This window comes from Helianthus annuus, chromosome 16, assembly GCF_002127325.2.
Source record: "Helianthus annuus cultivar XRQ/B chromosome 16, HanXRQr2.0-SUNRISE, whole genome shotgun sequence".
NCBI lineage: Eukaryota > Viridiplantae > Streptophyta > Magnoliopsida > Asterales > Asteraceae > Helianthus > Helianthus annuus.
Genome location: NC_035448.2, coordinates 152107531 through 152132821, shown reverse-complemented (window position 1 = coordinate 152132821; position 25291 = coordinate 152107531). Strand labels below are relative to the sequence as shown.

Below are 25291 nucleotides of genomic sequence, written 5' to 3'. Positions count from 1 at the left end.
ACTTAGTTAGTTAAATCATAGTTATATCCTAACTAGGTTAGCATTTAATACAAGGGACCACTAACTGAGTTAGAGAACTCAGTTAGTCCAGTTAAGTGCCAAAAACAAAAAAAAGTCCCTGAAGTTTCAAATTTTACGAAAATAGTCCCTGAAGTTTCCAAAAATTGACAAAACAGTCCCTGAAGTTTTGAAAAATTGACAAAAATGGTCCCTGAACTTTCGAAAATGGACAAAAATGGTCCCTGAACTTTCGAAAATGGACAAAAATGGTCCCTGAACTTTCGAAAATGGACAAAAATGGTCCCTGAACTTTCGAAAATTGCAAAAATGGTCCCTGAACTTTCGAAAATTGACAAAAATGGTCCCTGAAGTTTCTAAAATTGAAAAAAATGGTCCCTAAAGTTTCTAAAATTGAAAAAAATGGTCCCTAAAGTTTCTAAAATTGAAAAAAATGGTCCCTAAAGTTTCGATTATATTATTATTATTATTATTATTATTATTATTATTATTATTATTATTATTATTATTATTATAATTATTATTATGGTTATTATAATTATTATTATTATTATTATTATTATTATTATTATTATTATTATTATTAATATTGTTATTATTATTATTAATGTCTTTTTGACACAAATGGTCCCTGAAGTTTCGATTATATTATTATTAACGTAACCTTTTTTAGCGTTTCATGTCTCTAACTGATTTGAAGAATTGGGTACAAGAAACGGGAAAGGATAATGGTTACGTAATTGTTACCCGCCGATCAAAAAATATTGGCGGTACTACTGGGATGGTATGGCTTGTGTGCGACCGTAGTGGTGAACACCGTAGTAAAGCAACAGTTAGGAAAGCTGGTAGCAAAAAAATCGGCTGCCCGTTTTCATTACTCGCCATCCGGGACGTGACGAACGACACGTGGGAGTTAAAAGTGGACTGTGCGAACCATAACCACGAACCTACGACGAGTCTGTTGGGCCACGCTTTTGTGCGAAGATTCACTAAAGCCGAATACAAGCTAGTGGAGCAGCTAACTGCTCAAAACATGGAGCCACGTATCATATTTCAAACCCTAAGAAAGCAGTTCCCCGACAGCCTGCACGTTCAGAAAGACGTGCAAAATGCGGTACAAAAAATTAGAGCGACAATAATGGACGGAAAGAATCCTATTCAGGCACTGGAAAGCCTGCTGCATGACCGCCGATTCATTTACGACACCCGACAAGATCCCAAAACAGATGTCGTAACAGAGATTTTCTTTGTTCATCCTTATTCAATCACTATGTGGCGTGCATTCCCGCACGTGATGTTGATCGACGCGACCTACAAAACAAACCTCTACAACATGCCATTTGTCCAGGTTGTGGGTATGACGTCGACTGGGAAGTCTTTTTGTATCGCACATGCCGTTATTTGTAAAGAACGAAGGGGTAACTACGTGTGGGTGCTTGAGCGGATCAAGTCAATATTGCATGAATGTATGATGCCGCGTGTGATAGTCACGGATAGGGAGCTTGCCCTGATAAACGCGTGTTCTAAAGTATTCCCGAACGCAAAAAGGCTTCTATGCCACTTTCACATCCAACAAAATATAGCTAGAAAGTGCAAGGAAGGGTTCGATAAAGAAGATTGGGGGAAATTTATGTCGTACTGGCGGACATTGTGCGAATCTTCATCAGAGCCCATGTACAAGTACAACTTGGAGAAAATGTATAACCGACTCGTGGTTGCCAACCGAGAAAGTAAGTGTTCCTTCAACAAACGACTCACCCAATCTATTATATTTCACACACGCTTTTACATTTCATTATTTTATTTTTACAGGTGTCTATGATTACGTCTACGAAAACTGGCTCAAAGACTATAAAGAAATGTTCGTTTATGCGTGGACCGATAAGTGTCGCAACTTTGGTCAGCGCACCACCAACAGAGTTGAGAGCCAGCACGCAAATTTAAAAAGATACATTACGCGCGGGAGTTCATTGGAGCGAATAGCAAGATGCATCATTGATATAGTTGAAACTCAGTATGATGAAATACAAAAAAGTTTCACTGAGAGCATCGAAAAAACGATGAACCACCATAGACACCGAATGTTGGACAACCTACGTGGAAAGGTTTCCCATGAAGCACTTGATTTGCTGGAAAAAGAGCTACTGAGGAAGATGGATGTGTTGCGGAAACTTAACGCATCATGTGGTTGCCATATGTGGCTTAGCAAAGGATTGCCGTGTGCTTGTAGACTGGAAAACTACAACCGTACAGGTAAAAAATATTAAAACAACAAACCTTTTGTTATTTTGTACGATTTAGCTGTTTCTCACACCGTATTAACTTAACTGTGCAGGGCGTATAATACAACTCGACGAGATAGATGTATTCTGGCGTAAGCTTGACTTGCTCCCTTGTAAACTGGTAGACGAGGAGGTCGATATTGTAGCAGAGCTCAATAATGTGCGGCAACATTTAGAGGCGCAGTCCCCCGTTCAGCAAAAGAGTATGCTTTCAAAGATAAAAGCGGTTTTCACCCCGAAATCGTCAACCAAGAAACCACCGATCGTCCAGCAAAACACTCGCGGTCGGCCTACATCAAAGAAAGTACAAGAAAGGCTAGATGAAGCTGCGAGGTTAGACCAAGCTGCGAGATACAGCTCCTATGGTGAGGACAGCAACGTAATTACCGCTTCCTCCAAGCATAGGTACGATTTACCCCGACACAGCTCATACGTACCGTCAGAGGGCTCTCGTGGAACTGGTTCGTTTGTGAAGTCTGAAAAACCTAAAATGCAACCAAACAGTTCAACAAGTTCTAAAAAGAAGGAGACGAGGGATGATAAGGTTTTTCCATTAATAAAGGGGGACGAGCACTTGTTATGCATTAAGAGGTTTAAGAATCAAATTCCATCAGAGTTTCGCTCTTACATATCGCGTATACAAGATGTGACCCCAGACGGTCATTGTGGGTACAGGTCTGTGGCTGTCGGGTTAGGTTTTACGGAACACGCATGGCCCAATATTCGAAGAGATTTACTACTGGAGATTGACCATAACAAACCGCGTTGGAAGCATGTATTCGAAACATATAACGAAGGAGACTTTAAACGAATACGTAAGAGCATCGAATGGCATTCAGTGAAAGGGTGCGATCAAAGTCACTGGATGGAAATGCCCCACGTAGGGCTTCTCATAGCGCAAAGGTATAATATTGTCCTCCACGTGCTAAGCATTGAATGGAGCTCTACCATCTTCCCATTAACGGATGCCCCACTAGATCCACGACCTCAAGCGATAACGCTTGTACATGTTCACGGGGGACACTTCATACATGCTAAGTTGGAAGGAGACTACCCCATGCCTTTAGTGAACCCGATGTGGTCGGCACATCGATCAATAGCTGCGAAACGGTGGGAAGAAATGTATACACCGCAGTTAGAGCACTACTACGAGTTAATGCATCCTAAATCAGACCGAGACAAAGACAGAGAACCGAGTTTAAATGTTATCGAAGATTAAGCGGAAACTTGTAATTTTGTAAATTGTAGAAATTTTTTAATTTATAAAGTTTTTATCATTTTTAATTCATTTATAATTTATAATTTATAATTTATAATTTATAATTTATAATTTATAATTTATAATTTATAATTCAAATTTTTATAAACATAATTTTTGGATTATTTTTAGTTTCTCTAAATACAAACCAAGAAAAAAAAAAAAAAAGGTCTTCTAAGGTGCGTAGGGATCCCTACGCACCGTATGTTATCCAAATGACAATAAAGCCCCTCTTTTTGGCTTCCTTTAGCCTCATAACAAGGGTAAAAAGGTAAAATGAGAAAAACCAGGCAGCGTATTGATCAATACGCATCCTATGTCAAAGGCGGACAATTTTCCCCCCAAATTGAAGTTTGAAAATATAAACATGTTAAATTACTATTTTGCCCCTCTTTTAGGGCTATACGGGGCTTAAAATAAGGGCAAAAACGTCATTTTCGGACCTTTAAATACGCTTCGTATGGGTCTCTACGATGCGTATTTAATTGTCATCATAATGACCTTTATGCCCTTCTACAGATGCTTTGTATAGGCTAAACAGAAGGGTATAAAGGTCATTGTGATGACCTCTTATATACGTATCGTAGAGATCAATACGACGCGTATATAAAGGTGCACAATGACGTTTTTGCCCTTATATTAAGCCCCGTATAGCACTGATAGAAGGGCTAAATCGTAATTATAGACATAGACCTACGCTTCGTATTGATCACTACGCTGCGTATAGCTTCTGATATAAATCAGGAAAACCCCTACGCAGCGTATGTTCTTCCCCAAATTACAAACAAAACCACTACGAACCCCTACGAAGGCGACTACGTATTTCCGACCGTATACACGCGAATTCGAAGTATAAACGAGGTATATACTCAACCTATTTAAGTAATTTTGATTTTTTTGGTATTTTATCCGTAAATTAGGGCTGTATCATAGGTAAATTAGGGTTTACAGTGAATTAGGGGTGTTTGTTTGATGTGTTTGATTAGGGTTTACAGTAAATTAGGGGTGTTTTTTTGATTTGTTTGATTAGGGTTTACAGTGACCATTTTTTGTAAACTTATCAAACCTCAGGGACCAATTTTGTAAACACATCAAACCTCAGGGACCATTTTTGTAAATTTATCATCCGTAAGGCGCGTATGGGCCTACGGGCAACGACGGGCTTAGTTTCGACGCCCGTTAGGCCCGTACGCGCCTTACGGACGACGTCGACTAAATAATATTTTTTTTATTATTTAGTCGACGTCGTCCGTAAGGCGCGTACGGGCCTAACGAGCGTCGAAACTAAGTCCGTCGTTGCCCGTTAGGCCCGTACGCGCCTTACGGACGACGTCGACTAAAAAAACTAAGTGCGTACGGGCCAAACTAAGTGCGTATGGTCAATTTAGTTTTCGGGATAAGAACAGGGTCTGGTGTTTCCAGGATTTAATAAAATGGTCCCTTGTGTTTCAGAAATTGACCAGGGACCATTTTTGTAAATCCTGGAAACACCAGGGACCATTTTTGTAAATTCATCAAACCTCAGGGACCAATTTTGTAAACACATCAAACCTCAGGGACCATTTTTTTATACATAAACTTAAATTGTTTTTTTTTTTTTAAAACAGAAAAATATATATTTTTAAACAGAAAATATAAATTTTAGTCGACGTCGTCCGTAAGGGGCGTACGGGCCTAACGAGCGTCGAAACTAAGCCCGTCGTTAAAATTTTAACGACGGGCTTAGTTTCGACGCTCGTTAGGCCCGTACGCGCCTTACGGACGACGTCGACTAAATAATAAAAAAAATATTATTAGTCGACGTCGTCCGTAAGGCGCGTACGTTATTTAGTCGACGTCGTCCGTAAGGGGCGTACGGGCCTAACGGGCGTCGAAACTAAGCCCGTCGTTAAAATTTTAACGACGGGCTTAGTTTCGACGCCCGTTAGGCCCGTACGCCCCTTACGGACGACGTCGACTAAATAATGTACGCGCCTTACGGATGACGTCGACTAAATAATAAAAAAAATATTATTTAGTCGACGTCGTCCGTAAGGCGCGTACGGGCCTAACGAGCGTCGAAACTAAGTCCTTTTAACGACGGGCTTAGTTTCGACGCTCGTTAGGCCCGTACGCGCCTTACGGACGACGTCGACTAAATAATAAAAAAAATATTATTTAGTCGACGTCGTCCGTAAGGCGCTTACGGGCCTAACGAGCGTCGAAACTAAGTCCGTCGTTGCCCGTTAGGCCCGTACGCGCCTTACGGATGATAAATTTACAAAAATGGTCCCTGAGGTTTGATGTGTTTACAAAATTAGTCCCTGAGGTTTGATGAATTTACAAAAATGGTCCCTGGTGTTTCCAGGATTTACAAAAATGGTCCCTGGTCAATTTCTGAAACACAAGGGACCATTTTATTAAATCCTGGAAACACCAGGGACCATTTTTGTAAATTCATCAAACCTCAGGGACCATTTTTGTAAATTTATCATCCGTAAGGCGCGTACGGGCCTAACGGGCAACGACGGACTTAGTTTCGACGCTCGTTAGGCCCGTACGCGCCTTACGGACGACGTCGACTAAATAATAAAAAAAATATTATTTAGTCGACGTCGTCCGTAAGGCGCGTACGGGCCTAACGAGCGTCGAAACTAAGCCCGTCGTTGCCCGTTAGGCCCGTACGCGCCTTAAGGATGACGTCGACTAAATAATAAAAAAAATATTATTTAGTCGACGTCGTCCGTAAGGCGCGTACGGGCCTAACGAGCGTCGAAACTAAGTCCGTCGTTGCCCGTTAGGCCCGTACGCGCCTTACGGATGATAAATTTACAAAAATGGTCCCTGAGGTTTGATGTGTTTACAAAATTGGTCCCTGAGGTTTGATAAGTTTACAAAAATGGTCCCTGGTGTTTCCAGGATTTACAAAAATGGTCCCTGGTCAATTTCTGAAACACAAGGGACCATTTTATTAAATCCTGGAAACACCAGGGACCATTTTTGTAAATTCATCAAACCTCAGGGACCATTTTTGTAAATTTATCATCCGTAAGGCGCGTACGGGCCTAACGGGCAACGACGGACTTAGTTTCGACGCTCGTTAGGCCCGTACGCGCCTTACGGACGACGTCGACTAAATAATAAAAAAAATATTATTTAGTCGACGTCGTCCGTAAGGCGCGTACGGGCCTAACGAGCGTCGAAACTAAGCCCGTCGTTGCCCGTTAGGCCCGTACGCGCCTTAAGGATGACGTCGACTAAATAATAAAAAAATATTATTTAGTCGACGTCGTCCGTAAGGCGCGTACGGGCCTAACGAGCGGGACGGGCTTAGTTTCGACGCTCGTTAGGCCCGTACGCGCCTTACGGACGACGTCGACTAAATAATAAAAAAAATATTATTTAGTGTACGTCGTCCGTAAGGCGCGTACGGGCCTAACGAGCGTCGAAACTAAGTCCGTCGTTGCCCGTTAGGCCCGTACGCGCCTTACGGATGATAAATTTACAAAAATGGTCCCTGAGGTTTGATGTGTTTACAAAATTGTTTCCTGAGGTTTGATGAATTTACAAAAATGGTCCCTGGTGTTTCCAGGATTTAATAAAATGGTCCCTGGTCAATTTCTGAAACACAAGGGACCATTTTATTAAATCCTGGAAACACCAGGGACCATTTTTGTAAATTCATCAAACCTCAGGGACCAATTTTGTAAACACATCAAACCTCAGGGACCATTTTTTAAACATAAACTTAAATTGTTTTTTTTTTTTTTAAAAACAGAAAAATATATATTTTTAAACAGAAAATATATATTTTTATGCTTTCACTTGTCTTTATGCTTTCACTTTGTAAACAGAAAATATATATTTTTAAACAGAAAATATATATTTTTTTAAACTTAAACTTAAATTGTTTTTTTTTTTTAAAAACAGAAAAATGGAGGAAATGGATTTCGAAGTAGATATTCCGGAGCAGCCGCAGCGGAAACGGCGGGCGCGTCCACCGCCAGATCCTCTAGAGAATCACCCTTATTTGGAGTTTCCTCTGGAGTCCGAGGCTGCGCTCCGTTGCGAGAAGCTTCGGAAGATGCATATTGGTGAACACTTTGCGGTTTCGTGGAAAACCCTCCGGAAGCTTGAGGTTGAAGATTGGGTGCGGGGGTTTGTTCCCGTTGATTCACCGTGGGATCGTCTGTTTGAGCTATCATTTACGCCGACCTACAGGGAGATACTAGTCGAGTTTCTCTCGTCGTTCGAGTTTCATCCTCGTCGGCCAGATGAGGTTGTGGACCCCGCGCAGCCCCCTCCCCCGCCCGAGGTTTCTTTTCGCATGGCTGGCCAGGCGCGCGAAATGTCACTTGCACAGTTTGCGGTGCATAGCGGTTTGTATACGGAGGCTGAGATTGCTACGGATCTTTATACGAAGGTACGTTTAACACAAATTTTGTATTGTTATTATTATTATTTTTAATATATAACATTTAAGATTTAATATTAATTTAACGTTTAATAAACATTCGTGTAAACAGGGGCTCGTAATGATTGATAAACCCACGCTATTAGGGTTTTGGGATCTGATCGCGGACATCCGTCATTGGGACCACCACCAATCCAAGGGGAGGAGTACGCTGATTGAGGATCCGCTCTTCAGGTACGTTAGTTATTAAACAGTTTTTTTTAAACAGATTTTTTTAAAAGAAAATTTCTTTTTTTAATTATTTAGTTGATTTTTGTCAATTTTTGAAACATCAGGGACCATTTTTGTAAAAAATAGAAACTTTAGGGAACAAAGTGTAAATATATCAAACCGTCAGCCGTTTTTGTAAAAAATTGAACGACGTCTAAACCGGCAGCCGTTTGGGACTGGGTTTGCAGCCGTAAACCGGCGTTTAAACGGCTGCAAACACAGCCCCAAAGGGCAGCGATTTCGCAGCCGTTTGGGGCTGCGTTTGCAGCCGTTTAAACGCCCGGTTACGGCTGCAAATGCCGCCGCAGACGGCAGCGAAAACGCAGCCGTTTAAACGCCCGTTTACGACTGCAAACGCAGCCGCAAACGGCAGCGAAATATCTGCCGTTTGCGGCTGCGTTTGCAGCCGTTTAAACGCCCGTTAGGGACCTACGCGACTTACGGTTCGACTTCGACTAAATAATAAAAAAATATAATTTAACGACGACGATCATAGTTTTGACGCTCGTAAGGCGCGTACGGTCCTAACGAGCGTCGAAACTAAGTTCGTCGTTAAAATATATATATTTTTTTTATTATTTAGTCGAAGTCGAACCGTAAGGCGCGTAGGTCCCTAACGAACGTCGAAACTAAGTTCGTCGTTTTATATTTTAACGACGAACTTAGTTTCTACGCTCGTTACGGACCTACGCGCCTTACGGATCGACTTCGACTAAATAATAAAAAAAGTATAATTTAACGACGATCTTAGTTTTGACGCTCGTAAAGCGCGTAGGTCCGTTCGAGCGTCGAAACTAAGTTCGTCGTTAAAATATATATTTTTTTATTATTTAGTCGAAGTCGAACCGTAAGGCCCGTAGGTCTCTAACGAGCGTCGAAACTAAGTTCGTCGTTTTATATTTTAACGACGAACTTAGTTTCGACGCTCGTTAGGGACCACTTGTGTCAATTTTTGAAACATCGGGGACCATTTTTGTAAAAAATTGAAACTTCAGGGACCAAAGTGTAAATATATCAAAAAAGGGACCATTTGTGTCAATTTTTGAAACTCCAAGGACCGTTTAAACCAAATTTCTTTTTAAACAGGATTTTTTTTAAACATATTTTTTTTTTAATTTTTTAGTCGAAGTCGAACCGTAACCGGCGTTTGAACGACGTCTAAACCGGCAGCCGTTTGGGGCTGCGTTTGCAGCCGTAAACCGGCGTTTAAACGGCTGCAAACACAGCCCCAAAGGGCAGCGATTTCGCAGCCGTTTGGGGCTGCGTTTGCAGCCCTTTAAACGCCCGGTTACGGCTGCAAATGCCGCCGCAGACGGCAGCGAAAACGCAGCCGTGTGCGGCTGCGTTTGCAGCCGTTTAAACGCTCGTTTACGACTGCAAACGCAGCCGCAAACGGCAGCGAAATCGCTGCCGTTTGCGGCTGCGTTTGCAGCCGTTTAAATGCCCGTTAGGGACCTACGCGACTTACGGTTTCCATTTAATCGATGTCGTCTGATTATTATTTACTGACTGGTTTCCATTTATGCAGGTATTTGCACAAGATGATTTCCACTTCGATCACTGCTCGAAACAAAAGCCGGGAGTGGTGTACGAGTGGTGACTTATTCTTTTTGTATTGCCTCTTATACAAGAGGCCGTGCGCTCTCGCCTACGGGTTGGCACAGTATTTCGCCTCCGCGCATCATCGACAGGAGCGCGGAATGCTATTCGGCGGCGCTTACGTGACCAAGATAGCCCATTCGTTGGGCTATCATCCGGAGAACGACCGCGGCCGTGTAGGCCCGGCGGCACAGCCAAAGCGGATGGGGATGAACACAATAAACGGGATGCATATTACCAAAGACTTTCCATGCGGGAAGCGGTTAAAGAATCTGGACGGCACGCAATACCAGCTTAAGGAACTGCCAGAAGAGTTCCCTCTGATTTATCCCCCGCGGGATCCGGAGCCGCCGGAGCCGCATGACCCGGCCGCCGTTCTTCCGCGGCCACCACAGCCGCGTGGACCACCCGGGGCGCCCCAGTTCCCACGCCATGTTATGCCCGGTCCTGACCCGTCACATGAGCGGCTGCTTCGAAACGTTGAGAGAAACAATTATTTGTTAGAGTGGGTGGCTGCGGCGCTGCAGCAGCAGCGACAGCATGACGGGTTACCTCCACTACCCTTCATTGCGGATGCGGACTGGGATCAGCATCAGCGGCAGCAGCAGCAGCATCAGGAGCAGCAGCAGCAGCATCAGGAGCAGCAGCAGCATCAGGAGCAGCAGCAGTAGTATTTTATCATTTTGTTATGTATGTACAAACTTTGTAATGTATTTTGTTATGTATATATCAAACTTCGGTGTAAACAGTTTCACGTATTTTGAAATGTTATATTTTGAAATTCAGGCAGGTTATAAAAAATCCTGGCAGGTTATTTAAAGTGTTTTGTCGTTACGGACTTAGTTTCGACGCTCGTTAGGCCCGTACGCGCCTTACGGACGACGTCGACTAAATAATAAAAAAAATATTATTTAGTCGACGTCGTCCGTAAGGCGCGTACGGGCCTAACGAGCGTCGAAACTAGGTCCGTCGTTGCCCGTTAGGCCCGTACGCGCCTTACGGACGACGTCGACTAAATAATAAAAAAATATTATTTAGTCGACGTCGTCCGTAAGGCGCGTACGGGCCTAACGAGCGTCGAAACTAAGTCCGTCGTTGCCCGTTAGGCCCGTACGCGCCTTACAGATGATAAATTTACAAAAATGGTCCCTGAGGTTTGATGTGTTTACAAAATTGGTCCCTGAGGTTTGATGAATTTACAAAAAGGTCCCTGGTGTTTCCAGGATTTACAAAAATGGTCCCTTGTGTTTCAGAAATTGACCAGGGACCATTTGTGTAAATCCTGGAAACACCAGGGACCATTTTTGTAAATTCATCAAACCTCAGGGACCAATTTTGTAAACACATCAAACCTCAGGGACCATTTTTGTAAATTTATCATCCGTAAGGCGCGTACGGGCCTAACGGGCAACGACGGACTTAGTTTCGACGCTCATTAGGCCCGTACGCGCCTTACGGACGACGTCGACTAAATAATAAAAAAAAATATTATTTAGTCGACGTCGTCCGTAAGGCGCGTACGGGCCTAACGAGCGTCGAAACCAAGTCCGTTTAACGACGGGCTTAGTTTCGACGCTCGTTAGGCCCGTACGCGCCTTACGGACGACGTCGACTAAATAATAAAAAAAATATTATTTAGTCGACGTCGTCCGTAAGGCGCGTACGGGCCTAACGAGCGTCGAAACTAAGTCCGTCGTTGCCCGTTAGGCCCGTACGCGCCTTACGGATGATAAATTTACAAAAATGGTCCCTGAGGTTTGATGTGTTTACAAAATTAGTCCATGAGGTTTGATGAATTTACATAAATGGTCCCTGGTGTTTCCAGGATTTACAAAAATGGTCCCTGGTCAATTTCTGAAACACAAGGGACCATTTTATTAAATCCTGGAAACACCAGGGACCATTTTTGTAAACACATCAAACCTCAGGGACCATTTTTGTAAATTTATCATCCGTAAGGCGCGTACGGGCCTAACGGGCAACGACGGACTTAGTTTCGACGCTCGTTAGGCCCGTACGCGCCTTACGGATGACGTCGACTAAATAATAAAAAAAAATATTATTTAGTCGACGTCGTCCGTAAGGCGCGTACGGGCCTAACGAGCGTCGAAACTAAGCCCGTCGTTAAAATTTTAACGACGGACTTAGTTTCGACGCTCGTTAGGCCCGTACGCGCCTTACGGACGACGTCGACTAAATAATAAAAAAAATATTATTTAGTCGACGTCGTCCGTAAGGCGCGTACGGGCCTAACGAGCGTCGAAACTACGTCCGTCGTTGCCCGTTAGGCCCGTACGCGCCTTACGGATGATAAATTTACAAAAATGGTCCCTGAGGTTTGATGTGTTTACAAAATTGGTCCCTGAGGTTTGATGAATTTACAAAAAGGTCCCTGGTGTTTCCAGGATTTACAAAAATGGTCCCTTGTGTTTCAGAAATTGACCAGGGACCATTTGTGTAAATCCTGGAAACACCAGGGACCATTTTTGTAAATTCATCAAACCTCAGGGACCAATTTTGTAAACACATCAAACCTCAGGGACCATTTTTGTAAATTTATCATCCGTAAGGCGCGTACGGGCCTAACGGGCAACGACGGGCTTAGTTTCGACGCTCGTTAAGCCCGTACGCGCCTTACGGACGACGTCGACTAAATAATAAAAAAAATATTATTTAGTCGACGTCGTCCGTAAGGCGCGTACGGGCCTAACGAGCGTCGAAACCAAGTCCGTTTAACGACGGGCTTAGTTTCGACGCTCGTTAGGCCCGTACGCGCCTTACGGACGACGTCGACTAAATAATAAAAAAAATATTATTTAGTCGACGTCGTCCGTAAGGCGCGTACGGGCCTAACGAGCGTCGAAACTAAGTCCGTCGTTGCCCGTTAGGCCCGTACGCGCCTTACGGATGATAAATTTACAAAAATGGTCCCTGAGGTTTGATGTGTTTACAAAATTAGTCCCTGAGGTTTGATGAATTTACATAAATGGTCCCTGGTGTTTCCAGGATTTACAAAAATGGTCCCTGGTCAATTTCTGAAACACAAGGGACCATTTTATTAAATCCTGGAAACACCAGGGACCATTTTTGTAAACACATCAAACCTTAGGGACCATTTTTGTAAATTTATCATCCGTAAGGCGCGTACGGGCCTAACGGGCAACGACGGACTTAGTTTCGACGCTCGTTAGGCCCGTACGCGCCTTACGGATGACGTCGACTAAATAATAAAAAAAAATATTATTTAGTCGACGTCGTCCGTAAGGCGCGTACGGGCCTAACGAGCGTCGAAACTAAGCCCGTCGTTAAAATTTTAACGACGGACTTAGTTTCGACGCTCGTTAGGCCCGTACGCGCCTTACGGACGACGTCGACTAAATAATAAAAAAAATATTATTTAGTCGACGTCGTCCGTAAGGCGCGTACGGGCCTAACGAGCGTCGAAACTAAGTCCGTCGTTGCCCGTTAGGCCCGTACGCGCCTTACGGATGATAAATTTACAAAAATGGTCCCTGAGGTTTGATGTGTTTACAAAATTGGTCCCTGAGGTTTGATGAATTTACAAAAAGGTCCCTGGTGTTTCCAGGATTTACAAAAATGGTCCCTTGTGTTTCAGAAATTGACCAGGGACCATTTGTGTAAATCCTGGAAACACCAGGGACCATTTTTGTAAATTCATCAAACCTCAGGGACCAATTTTGTAAACACATCAAACCTCAGGGACCATTTTTGTAAATTTATCATCCGTAAGGCGCGTACGGGCCTAACGGGCAACGACGGGCTTAGTTTCGACGCTCGTTAAGCCCGTACGCGCCTTACGGACGACGTCGACTAAATAATAAAAAAAATATTATTTAGTCGACGTCGTCCGTAAGGCGCGTACGGGCCTAACGAGCGTCGAAACTAAGTCCGTTTAACGACGGGCTTAGTTTCGACGCTCGTTAGGCCCGTACGCGCCTTACGGACGACGTCGACTAAATAATAAAAAAAATATAAGAATTAAGTTCCAGGTTCTGTGTGAATTTAAAGTTCAGAAGGCTTTATACGCTGCGTATTGACCAATACGCAGCGTATACTAACTGTCAGTATACGCTGCGTATAGGTCAATACGCAGCGTATTAGTAGTCACTGCATATAAGAATTAAGTTCCATGTTCTAACAGCTCCGGAACGGAGGATAAACTGGTTAAGGCGTTACGGTTCTAAATGAAAGGTCACGAGTTCGATTCATGCTAAGGGCCGGTTCTTTAAAGAAGACCCCCTTTTATTCTGATTTTATATATATTTACACTTTGGTCCCTGGTGTTTCATTTTTTATAAAAATGGTCCCTGAAGTTTCATAAAATTACAAAAATGGTCCCTGAAGTTTCATAAAATTACAAAAATGGTCCCTGATGTTTGATAATTTAGATAAATGGTCCCTGATGTTTCCTGGATTTACAATAATGGTCCCTTATGTTTCTGAAATTGACACAAAATGTTTCCAGGTATGAAGTGTCAAATTTTACCAAGTTTATATACGCTGCGTATTGGTCAATACGCAGCGTATAGAAACCTGGCAAAAATTTGACACTTCAAACCTACCAAAATGACCCCAAATGAGCATCAGTTTTGTATACGCTGCGTATTGGTCAATACGCAGCGTATAGGGACCTTGTTTTCTGTGCAATGATTGGTAATCAGGCACTAAGATCTATGGTTTATCTACGCTGCGTATTGGTCAATACGCAGCGTCTAGGGTTTACCTTATAGGCTGCGTATTGACCAATACGCAGCGTAGACAAACCCTAACTTTTGCTAGGGTTTGGTGTGCCAATAGGCACTTTAGTGTGCCAATAGGCACACTCTTTTTTAAACTACTTTGACAAATTGGCAGTTCCCTACCTTGGGAGCGAACTCATGCAACATCTGACACTGAAATTAGAGTTTGTTGGTCTGGCAATCAAACTCAGCAAGTTGATTGGTGGGGCAAAAAAAATAAAAAAATAAAATAAAATAAAATAAAATAAAAAACAAAATAAAAAATTAAAAAATAAAAAATCTTAGAGAAGGCATGAAAAGTCGCTTTTCTGACTAGCAAACTCAAATTCTTTGTCACCTTTTGCATGAGTTCGCTACCCACGCCTATTTGAAAAAATGCGTAGAACTTTGTTTTATCTGATTTTATATTTCCTTTTTTCCTTTCTGCAGGGTGCAATTAACTTTAAGAATTTGGATATTAAAAATGAAGCAGGAGGGGTTGATAAGGCACTAATAAAAACAATAAAAAATATTCATGTATCTAATAAAACATTAGAAATTCGGTTTCAGTACGCTGGGAAGGGAACAACCGTAGTCCCAAGGAAATGGGTATATGGACCTCTAATATCTGCCATTTCAATGGAGTTTGGTAAGCTTATTGAGTGATACAAAGGTCTGTGAGAATAAGTTTTAGCGGCAACAAGTGTTTCTTTCTAATGTCCTTAAAACCCAAAACCATAATGGACTAAAATGACAATTTGGGACAAACCAGGTTTTTAGACTGAGTTAGGCAATGTGATCAAAATGGCAAAACATAGAAAACTCACGGACACAGAGGAGAAAAAAAAACTATTTGGACTAAAATGACAATTTGGGACAAACCTCGACTAAAATGGCAATTTACTCTAATATTTAACCCACACCTTTTAGAAAGTGTTAATAAATGTTCTGATATAGTGACCCTTTTTCGTTGTCGCTAAAACACACTTTCCTTAAAGCATCAATAAATAAGTAGCTTTAGCCTGTTTCTGATATAATTGTCTTTGTTTAGAGTCTAAGCCTGACAGAAGAAGTACATTCATAGTCATTGGAGCTGTGGCTGCAGCGTTGTGCCTCATTTTCATAGCTGTTGGTATTGCAAGGCATGTGGCATGGGGTCACAAAAGGGACCAAATATCACGAGAAAAAGGTGTTTTGAGTAGTTCGTATGAGAAACTTTTATTTTCACCTAGACACGTCAAATTTTATTTCACATAAACACAGACCCCCTCCCCCACCTGGCATGGAGACTTGTGTTATGGCTGCCTACTTCTTTGTGCTTAGTGGGATAGAATTAGTTCATTGATAATATATTGTTTCGTGTTGGCCCGAAATGGATCTTGATCTCTAGAACGAGCGTGATTAAACAAACTTGCATAAACAATAACTTGAATGTATGTACAAATCGAATGAGAGTAAGTGATTACAAATGAAACTATTCTATCCTATTTATAGTTTTCTACGGGTACGAGTGAAAAGTTGTGTCTCTTCGTGAAAAGTCACGTCTCTTGGATGTGTGGTTGTGATCAATCCTTGAAGAGGTGTGATGATTCTTGTCCGTTCATATCCAACCGGTGCGTCTCCTTTCCTTGTGCCTTGTACCGATCGGAAATGGTGTGAGGGAAGGACACACCTTTTCGGTAAAGGGTGGTAGTTTCCTTCTTCCATTTTGTCAACTTTGGTCCTTGTAGTTTATAACCGCTATGTAATAATCTATTCTAACTAAGTATGGTGTTAAGAGATTAACCGGGTTTTCATTCACCACCCTAATCTCGAACATCCATATGTTGCTTCAAATCTTGAATTCCGAGCAGTTCCCTCATTGTAGCAAACTTAATTCTTGCTAGTGCCTTTGTTAGTATATCTGCTCGTTGTAGTTCTCCACTTATGTGTTCCACAGTGATATCTTCGTTTTCCACACATTCTCTTATGAAATGATAGCGTGTGTCAATGTGCTTGCTTCTTCGATGAAAGACTGGATTTCTCATGAGTGCTATTGCTGAAACATTATCTACTCTGAGTGTTATCTTCTCTTCTTTCCAGCCTGTGATTTCACTTAACAATCTTTTAAGCCATAGTGCTTGACATGCTGCTGCAGTGGCTGCCATGAATTCTGATTCGCATGATGATAGTGCCACTGTCTGTTGCTTCTGTGTACACCAGGTTATAGGTGATTCTCCAAAGTAGAATACCAGACCAGTTGTTCCTTTTCCTTTGTCTGTATTAACTCCAAAACTACTATCACTATAACCTGTAATCTTACATCCTCCTTGTCTCTTGTAGATGATTCCATGCTCTTTAGTTCCTTTGATGTATCGTAGTATTTGCTTTGCTGCTTTCAAGTGTTGTTCCTTTGGTTCTTGCATGAATCTACTAAGTAGACTGATTGGGTAACATAGATCTGGCCTTGTGTGCAATAAGTACCTGAGAGAACCTATCAGGCTTCTGTAATGTGTTGCATCTACTAGATCACCTTCTTCAGTCTTTGTTAATTGAGTTCCTGGAGTTATGGGAGTCTTTGTGTCATTGCAGGATAACATATCGGCGTCTTTGAGTATCTTGTTGATATATCCTGTTTGCTTGATGCCTATCTCACCCCCTGTTTGAATTACTTCTATTCCCAGATAGTATGCTAGCAATCCTAGATCGCTCATATCAAATTTGTTTTTTATCTGAGATTTGAAGACATCTATCTCCTTCTTTGATGTTCCAGTGACTATCAAATCATCAACGTAGACTCCAACTATTAGTGTAGAGGCTTCATTTGTTCTTGTATAGATTGTGTTCTCTAAAGTGCACTTCTTCAAGTTGAGTGATTTTAGAGTCTGATCTAACTTCGTATTCCAAGCTCTTGGTGCTTGTCTTAATCCATACAATGCTTTTGATAGTCTGTAAACCTTTCCTTCATTTCCTGGCTTTACAAATCCTTCTGGTTGTGATACATAGACTTCCTCCTTGAGGTCTCCGTGTAGAAATGCAGATTTCACATCTAAATGATGTACCTCCCAACCTTGATATGCTGCTAAAGCCAACATTAGTCGTACTGTTTCCATACGTGCTACTGGTGCAAAGACTTCGTCAAAGTCTATTCTGTGTTGCTGAACATATCCTTTTGCAACTAGCCTAGCCTTGTGTCTGACAATGTTTCCGCTTGCATCTTTCTTAGTCTTGAATACCCACTTTAAACCTATTGCCTTGTGATCGCTTGGCAACTCCGTCAAATTCCAAGTGTTATTCTTGTTTATGAGTCTAACTCAGCCTTCATTGCTTCAATCCATTTTCTGTCACTAGATGCTTCCTTGTAATTCCTTGGTTCTTCTTCAGCGAGTAATAATTCATGTGGATCTACTTGAATTTCTTCTGTCTCTTCATACAGGTCTTCGAGACTTCTTAGTCTTACTGGAGTGTCACTAATACTCTCTGTTGTACTTTCAGAGGTAGATGGACCTCCACTTGATAAACTGCTTGAACTTCCTGCTGAGTTCTGATTGTACGAATGTGCTGGCGGGGTTACATAGGAGTCTTGTTCTTCTGTCTGATCTATTCCTGAATCATCATGATGTGGCCCGCTACTGCCAGGACTACTTGGTTCATTTTCTTCTAATTCTGGTGGTATGTCATCTTCTTGAATGACAAAGTTTGTCCATTCGGGATTCCCTGAATCTACCGTTTCCATATAACTATTCCAGTTCCATGGTTGACCTTCCATGAACTTTACATCTCTACTGACACATATCTTGTTCTTTGCTGGATCATATAATCTATATGCCTTTGATCCTTCTTCTAGTCCAAGGAAAACCATAGGTGCACTTCTATCATCTAACTTCTTTTGTTGAAGTGGTAGTACCTTAACGTAAGCAGTGCAGCCAAAAACCTTCAAGTGTTCCAGATTTGGCTTTCTTCCTTTCAATGCTTCATATGGTGTCTTGTTCACCAGGGCTTTTGTTGGAACCCTGTTTAGTACGTATATCGTGTGTCGTATTGCTTCACCCCAAAAGTTCTGTGGCATGTTCATTGCCTTTAGCATACTGCGAGTAGTGGATAACATCGTCCTGTTTCGCCTTTCTACTACTCCATTTTGCTGTGGGGAATATGGTGCTATAAGCTGTCTTGCTATGCCGTTGGTTTTGCAATACTTGTTGAATTCAGCCGATGTGAATTCACCTCCTCTATCCGTCCTTAGCATTTTCAACTTGGTCTGCGCTTCTTTTTCCACCTTTTCTTTGAACTCCTTAAATGTTTCGAATGCTTGATCCTTGGAAGTTAGTAAATATGCCCACATGTAGCGAGTACAGTCGTCTACAAGTAAGAATATATACTTTTTCCCAGCATGTGTTGGTGGAGTTATAGGACCACACAAATCTCCATAGACTAAGTCCAGAGGTTTTAAAGATCTGAACTTTGCCTGATTTGGAAATGGTGCCCTACTATGCTTTCCTAATAAGCATGCGTCACAGATTTGACTAGCATGACTTATTTGGGGAACTCCATGTACCAAGTTCTTACGAGTCATTTCCTTGATAGCATCGAAGTGTAGATGGCCTAACCTTGCGTGCCATAACCATGCTATGTCTTCGGTCTTTGAGAGTAGGCAGATTAGTTTTCCAATTTTCAGTTTGACTTTGTACAGCCTGTTCTTCATTCTCTTGACTCGCATTAGTAGCTTTCTATTTCGATCTCGGATAGTAAGTAGATTTCCGTCCATAACCACTTTGCAACCGATTTCTGTAAGTTGTCCGAGGCTCAATATGTTGCTTTTCAGACTTGGAATGTAGTATACTTGTGAAACAATCTTTTGTTCTTGGTTTAGACATTCCAGTAGGTATTGAACCTTTGCCTTTAATTTCTACGTGCGACCCATCACCGAATCGTACTTGCCCTGTCACCGTTTCATCTAACTCCTTGAAGTGACCTCGCACTCCTGTCATGTGGTTGCTGGCCCCGTTGTCTAGGTACCATAGATTTTCATTTTCTGAGGCGTAACTTGTTGGTTTTATACGTTCCTCGTTTAGCAGAGCCCTTTCTTGACCAACATTTTCTTCTTGTATTGTCATTAGCAATACGGGTGCTTCGTCTTCCTCGACGAGGTTTGAATGTTCTTGTACTTCGTCTTTCTCAGAACAGTCCTTCTTGAAGTGTCCAAACTTCTGACACTTAAAACATTGGATCTTACTTAGGTCGGTTCTTGCAAACTTCCTCCAATTTCTAGAATTTCCATTTCTAGGTCTACATGTAGATCCTTCGTTTTTGGGACTTTGCCTATTTCCGTTGTTTCGCCAATTTCCACGTGTTTGGTTAAACCTACCACGTCCGCGGTTTCCAGATTGTCTTCCTCTGTTGTTATCATGATGTGTGAACATAAGCCTGTCTTGGCTTTCTCCTTGATTTCCTTTCTTTAACCTGAGCCGTTCTTCATACGTTTTTAATCTTCCAACTGCTTCTTCTAGCGTCATAGTTTCTAGATCGGAGTATTGTTCCATGGAGGCAACGATTTGAGTAAACTTATCCGGTACTCCATTTAGAAGTTTGCGTACTAGAGTCTGTTGACTCAATGTCGTTCCTACTTCAGTTGCCCGGGTAATGATACTATTAATCTTTGCAGTAAACGAATCAATAGTGTCGTCATCCTTCATTTGCAACAATTCAAATTCTGATAATAGCGTGTGCATACGCGCCTTTTGTACCCGATTAACACCAACGTGTCTAACCTTTAAATTATCCCAAATTTCTTTTGCAGTTTTACAACTTGCAACTTGCAATACAACGTCTTCTGGTATTGCTTGAAACAGATATGCAATTGCAGACTTATCTTTCTTGTTGTCTACCGTTGCATTTTCTGTCGGTTCAATCGTTTCCCACAAACCATTCGCTTCAAGAATCGTCTTGATACGAATAGCCCAAACTGTATAGTTTGTTGGTTTCAGAATCGGACACTGAAACTGGGAAAGAGAATTTCCTTCTTTCTGTATTATTATCGGATTTTGTCCGGATGTTCCTGACATATCTTCCTGCCGAACAATCTTCACTTCTGATAAACTTTTTCTTGGTTCAATAGATCTCAACAAACCCACGATTACCCGAATCGTGTAATAATCAAACAACCAAATAATCTAATTCGCACTAAACCCCAGAATCAAACAAACCCTAGATTCCTAACCAAGCCTTCGGTTCAACCGATTACCCTAGAACCGAAATCGAAAATCTGAATTGAACTTGCGAATTGAAAAAAGGAAATTGAAACCTGATCGCGAATTCCCTGCGATGCCTTGCGATTCCCACGCCTAGAGCCTGATGCTCTGATACCAATTTGTTGGCCCGAAATGGATCTTGATCTCTAGAACGAGCGTGATTAAACAAACTTGCATAAACAATAACTTGAATGTATGTACAAATCGAATGAGAGTAAGTGATTACAAATGAAACTATTCTATCCTATTTATAGTTTTCTACGGGACGAGTGAAAAGTTGTGTCTCTTCGTGAAAAGTCATGTCTCTTGGATGTGTGGTTGTGATCAATCCTTGAAGAGGTGTGATGATTCTTGTCCGTTCATATCCAACCGGTGCGTCTCCTTTCCTTGTGCCTTGTACCGATCGGAAATGGTGTGAGGGAAGGACACACCTTTTCGGTAAAGGGTGGTAGTTTCCTTCTTCCATTTTGTCAAGTTTGGTCCTTGTAGTTTATAACCGCTATGTAATAATCTATTCTAACTAAGTATGGTGTTAATAGATTAACCGGGTTTTCATTTCATTGCAGATTTAAGGGGACTGGATCTGCAGACTGGCGTATTTACATATAGACAGATCAAAGCTGCAACCGACAACTTTGCTGATCCAAATAAACTTGGGGAGGGTGGTTTTGGACCTGTTTACAAGGTAATGGTGAATATATTTATATAGAAGTTTCATTTGGCGTTTTACATTTTGGAATCGACAAGGTACAACGTTTCACCGTGATCCAATCTAAAAGATAAAATATAATAGAATTTGATAAACAAATTAAGGTGTTGTTGATATATCACTAATTCTCTAATTGCAGGGTACACTCATAGATGGAACTTTAATTGCTGTGAAGAAACTCTCTTCTAAATCAAGTCAAGGAAATCGTGAATTTGTGAACGAAATAGGGATGATAGCCGGTATTCAACACCCTAATATTGTAAGGCTATATGGATGTTGTGTAGAAAGGAACCAACTACTTCTTGTTTACGAGTATATGGAGAATAATTCTCTAGCCCATGCTCTATTTGGTATTCTCCTCTTTTTCCCTGTAAATGGTACATTCCTTGATGAAACATGTTGTCAGCTCTTGAATAATATTTGTGGGTATTTCTATGAAGAAATGACATCTAGTAATACAAAATACAAGGTTAATTAAGGAAAACCATGTAAACCTAAGGGACGACACTGAATCAAATCCAATCAACCTGGTAAATCCTATTAGCATGTCCAAGCAAACACAAGTTCTTGAATGGTATTCTTTTTTATAATTCAGGGATTGATAAAGCTAAGATGGAACTAGATTTCCCAACAAGACAACGAATATGTGTTGGCATTGCAAAAGGTTTGACATTCCTGCACGAAGAGTCTGTGCTAAGAATGATCCATAGGGACATCAAGGCAACAAATGTACTCCTAGACAGTGACCTTACTCCAAAGATATCAGATTTTGGTTTCGCTAAGCTTGATGAAGATGAATACACTCACATTACAACCAGAGTTGCCGGAACTATGTGAGGGTCTTCTTAACTATATTCTTTGTCGTTTACCCACAACATTAATTGATTAAGTTTTGTTTATAATCCTGTGGATATATTTCTGCTTCTAACTTTCGAAGTTCATATATATATATTGGTATAGAAATTTGCTTATGCCATAAAATCCACCAAAATAAACCATGTTGTTATCTTCTTTCTTGTTCATAATAATCAGTTTCTTTTACTTTCCATCAGAGGGTACATGGCCCCAGAATATGCATTAAGGGGTCACTTAACCTACAAAGCAGATGTATATAGTTTTGGGGTTCTTGCACTGGAAATCGTTTCAGGAAGGAGTAATATGAAACATCGGCCAACTGAAGAATCTATTTGTCTTGTTGATTGGGTAAAACTGCTTTAACAGAAACTACAGTTTTATATTATCCTACCCAAAAAACCCAGTTAACCCACAACCTTACTATCATTATATTTCTTCAATTCTTAAGGTTGTTTCTCTAAAACAAAAGGGGAGTTTGATGGACTTGGTGGATCCAAGACTGGATTCTGATTTCAACAAAAATGAAGCATTGAGAATGATAGAGATCGCTGTATTATGCATCAACAAGTCCCCAGCTCATAGGCCTACCATGTCTGAAGTAGTAAATATGCTAGAAGGGAATATCGAAATTAAGGAACCAGATTTTAATCTAATTACATCTGGTGATGAGTTAAGGCTGCAAGCACTCAATTTGAAGCTTGATCAAGGAGATACATTCCCCCTACTCTAGTGAACATGAGATTTCCACTAAACCATCATCTTCTATCTTGCATGACCTGTATCCTAATAGTCAAATTTATTAAGAAAGTTGTTTCTGATGGCTTCTTAATTGGACCGATGATTGAAATCAAGATTGTTTAAACAAACAGTTGACGTGACGTTTTACGAACAAAGTGTCAGCTCGCTTATTTTACGGCAAGTTTTATAACTCTAACATTACTACTTATGATAATTACTTGTTGATACATATTTTAGTATGACAACAGCTGATAGGTTATATAGATCGAGCTATCACTACAAGAAAACGGGGCAATAGGGGCGACAGATGTCGCTGCTAAAGACCCCTTATGTTGCCGCTATTGGTAATAGCGATGACATGTCGCTGCTAAAGGGTCGCCGCTAAAGGTTGGCCGGTATTGCCCCACATGTCGCCGCTATTGGTCATGTCGCCGCTAAAGGGTTGATTCAATAGCGGCGACAGATGTCGCTGCTAATATATCGTAGCTAATGGTCTAGCTCAATAGCGACGACTTTTGTCGCCCCTGAAAGTGTTATTTTTTATTTTTTTTATTTTCTATTTTTTCATATTTAAACCTGCCAATTTCGGGTTCACGACACACAAAAACTAAATAAATACAATCTACATAAGCATAAACGTCACAAACGTCACCATCCGGGTTCATTTATATTCACAACACGCCATATAAAAAAAACAAGGGCTGCAAGTAATTTTTGCATCAATTTCAGCTTTAGAGTTTAGACATTGACTAATAAGTGTGTGCTTCAAATAACAGCTTCACATCAAAGTTAGGTCCGTATAGTGTGAATTTAGTGTACAAAAGTATAAATAACCAACTGTAGTTCTTGCCTTGTTCTTAGAAAACTCGATCATCTCAATCTCAAAGTTAAGTTGGGCATCCTTTGAAAAGCTATCTGAAACAGAAACCGGGCAGTCATCCTCGCCATAGTGAAATTCAGGCTTCATTTTAAACTGAAATAGGTAACACCAATATATGTTTTAAAAATCAATAACAAACAGCATGACAATCAAAATTTCAACCACTAAATAAACTATGATCATTACTCAATACTTACCACTGCAAGTTCCCCCTTCAACATCATTGAAATTCCTTCTAGCAGCCCTAATATCATCTTGCTCTTACCCAAGACCTGCCTTATTGGGGCGCATTTGCCTATAGCAAGCAAATAAAAAAGTGTCACCAGATAAAAAACCAAAGAAATTTATAAATATAACTTAAAATGTTATATAACTAAATATAAGCGATACCTTGACCCATTGGTATTGTATGCCATTTTCTCAAACTGGATCAACATGTAACCACCATGCCTTGATCTTTTCATTGATCGTCATTGAAAAGATATATACTATCAAGACAAACACTTCAAATTACAAAGAAAAAAAAAGAATTTTCCATTTAAGTTCTCAAAGAAAAAACTGTGTTCGAGCAGCAAGTATTTATAATTAAACTTAATTATCGCCAAAACTTTCTTAAGTATACAAAAGTTGTTATGAGAAGCTAAAGTAGTAAGGTACTAAGTGGTTATACAAACTCAACACACAGTGCGAGCAGCAATGAGAAAAAAAGATGTAGGACTTCATTCAGATCCAACCATGCCCCATCTTCCATTGAGTGTACCCTGATATAGATTACCTGCAAAAGAATAAAAGGAGGATATAAGTACACTAAAGTTTCGGCTGCAAACGCAGCGATTAACTGTTGCGTTTACGGCCTGTTCGCAGCCGTTATACCTCCATAAACACAGTCGTTTAAGGGCTGCGAACGGGCCGTAAATGTAGCTGATAACCACCTTTATTGCGAGAACCACGAGACCCAATGTGAACAGGGGGCATTAGTGTAAATACATAACAACTTTTAAATTAAGCGCCTCCTCCTTGTCTCCTCCTCCTCCTGGACTTCAAACAACAATTAAATCATGTTTGTATACGAAATCACGTCCGACACTCTCCAACATCAGCAGTTCGTCATAGCGATACAACATCATTGCGATTTTACCATCTCACACTTCAAAGTTTGTCGTATAATCGAGATTAGTGCTCCAAAATTTGTTGTATAATCGATATTAGTGCAGTAAGAAGATAATCATCAATCATATATTTGTCATCCAATCGAAATTAGGGCAATACGAACAGAATCAACGAGGATTGTGGCACAATTAGGGATAATCTGAAGAACAGACG

The 25291-nt window shown here is 41.0% G+C and overlaps 2 protein-coding genes across 3 annotated transcripts in view; both read left to right on the top strand.

The window, feature by feature from the left end:
- Nucleotides 1-23219, top strand: part of LOC110915035 (probable LRR receptor-like serine/threonine-protein kinase At1g07650) — a 79064-nt gene extending 55845 nt beyond the window's left edge. The window contains exons 18-24 of one of the 2 annotated variants that reach the window (XM_022159658.2): nucleotides 15010-15208; nucleotides 15611-15748; nucleotides 21353-21471; nucleotides 21635-21845; nucleotides 22091-22328; nucleotides 22548-22698; nucleotides 22799-23219. In XM_022159658.2, coding sequence (XP_022015350.2) covers nucleotides 15010-15208; nucleotides 15611-15748; nucleotides 21353-21471; nucleotides 21635-21845; nucleotides 22091-22328; nucleotides 22548-22698; nucleotides 22799-23080 — 1338 coding nt within the window. In that variant the 3' untranslated portion in view covers nucleotides 23081-23219. Of the gene's footprint in view, nucleotides 1-7467; nucleotides 7961-8063; nucleotides 8186-9749; nucleotides 10567-15009; nucleotides 15209-15610; nucleotides 15749-21352; nucleotides 21472-21634; nucleotides 21846-22090; nucleotides 22329-22547; nucleotides 22699-22798 lie in introns of those variants that run through there. The other variant, XM_035985340.1, reaches the window with a different exon arrangement.
- LOC110915034 (PKS-NRPS hybrid synthetase CHGG_01239-like) lies at nucleotides 627-3588 on the top strand. Its single transcript, XM_022159656.2, has 3 exons — nucleotides 627-1748; nucleotides 1831-2271; nucleotides 2354-3588. Exons 1-3 carry the CDS (start codon nucleotides 698-700, stop codon nucleotides 3517-3519), a joined length of 2658 nt encoding a protein of 885 aa, XP_022015348.2. The 5' UTR covers nucleotides 627-697; the 3' UTR covers nucleotides 3520-3588.
- Nucleotides 23220-25291: the final 2072 nt, after the last annotated feature.

Excerpts from the sequence above, each read along its gene's own strand:
- LOC110915034 (XM_022159656.2), top strand. The coding sequence starts at position 698 with ATGTCTCTAACTGATTTGAAGAATTGGGTACAAGAAACGGGAAAGGAT. Across the intron at positions 1,749-1,830 it reads CGTGGTTGCCAACCGAGAAA|GTGTCTATGATTACGTCTAC; the intron begins GTAAGTGTTCCT and ends TTATTTTTACAG. Across the intron at positions 2,272-2,353 it reads GGAAAACTACAACCGTACAG|GGCGTATAATACAACTCGAC; the intron begins GTAAAAAATATT and ends TTAACTGTGCAG.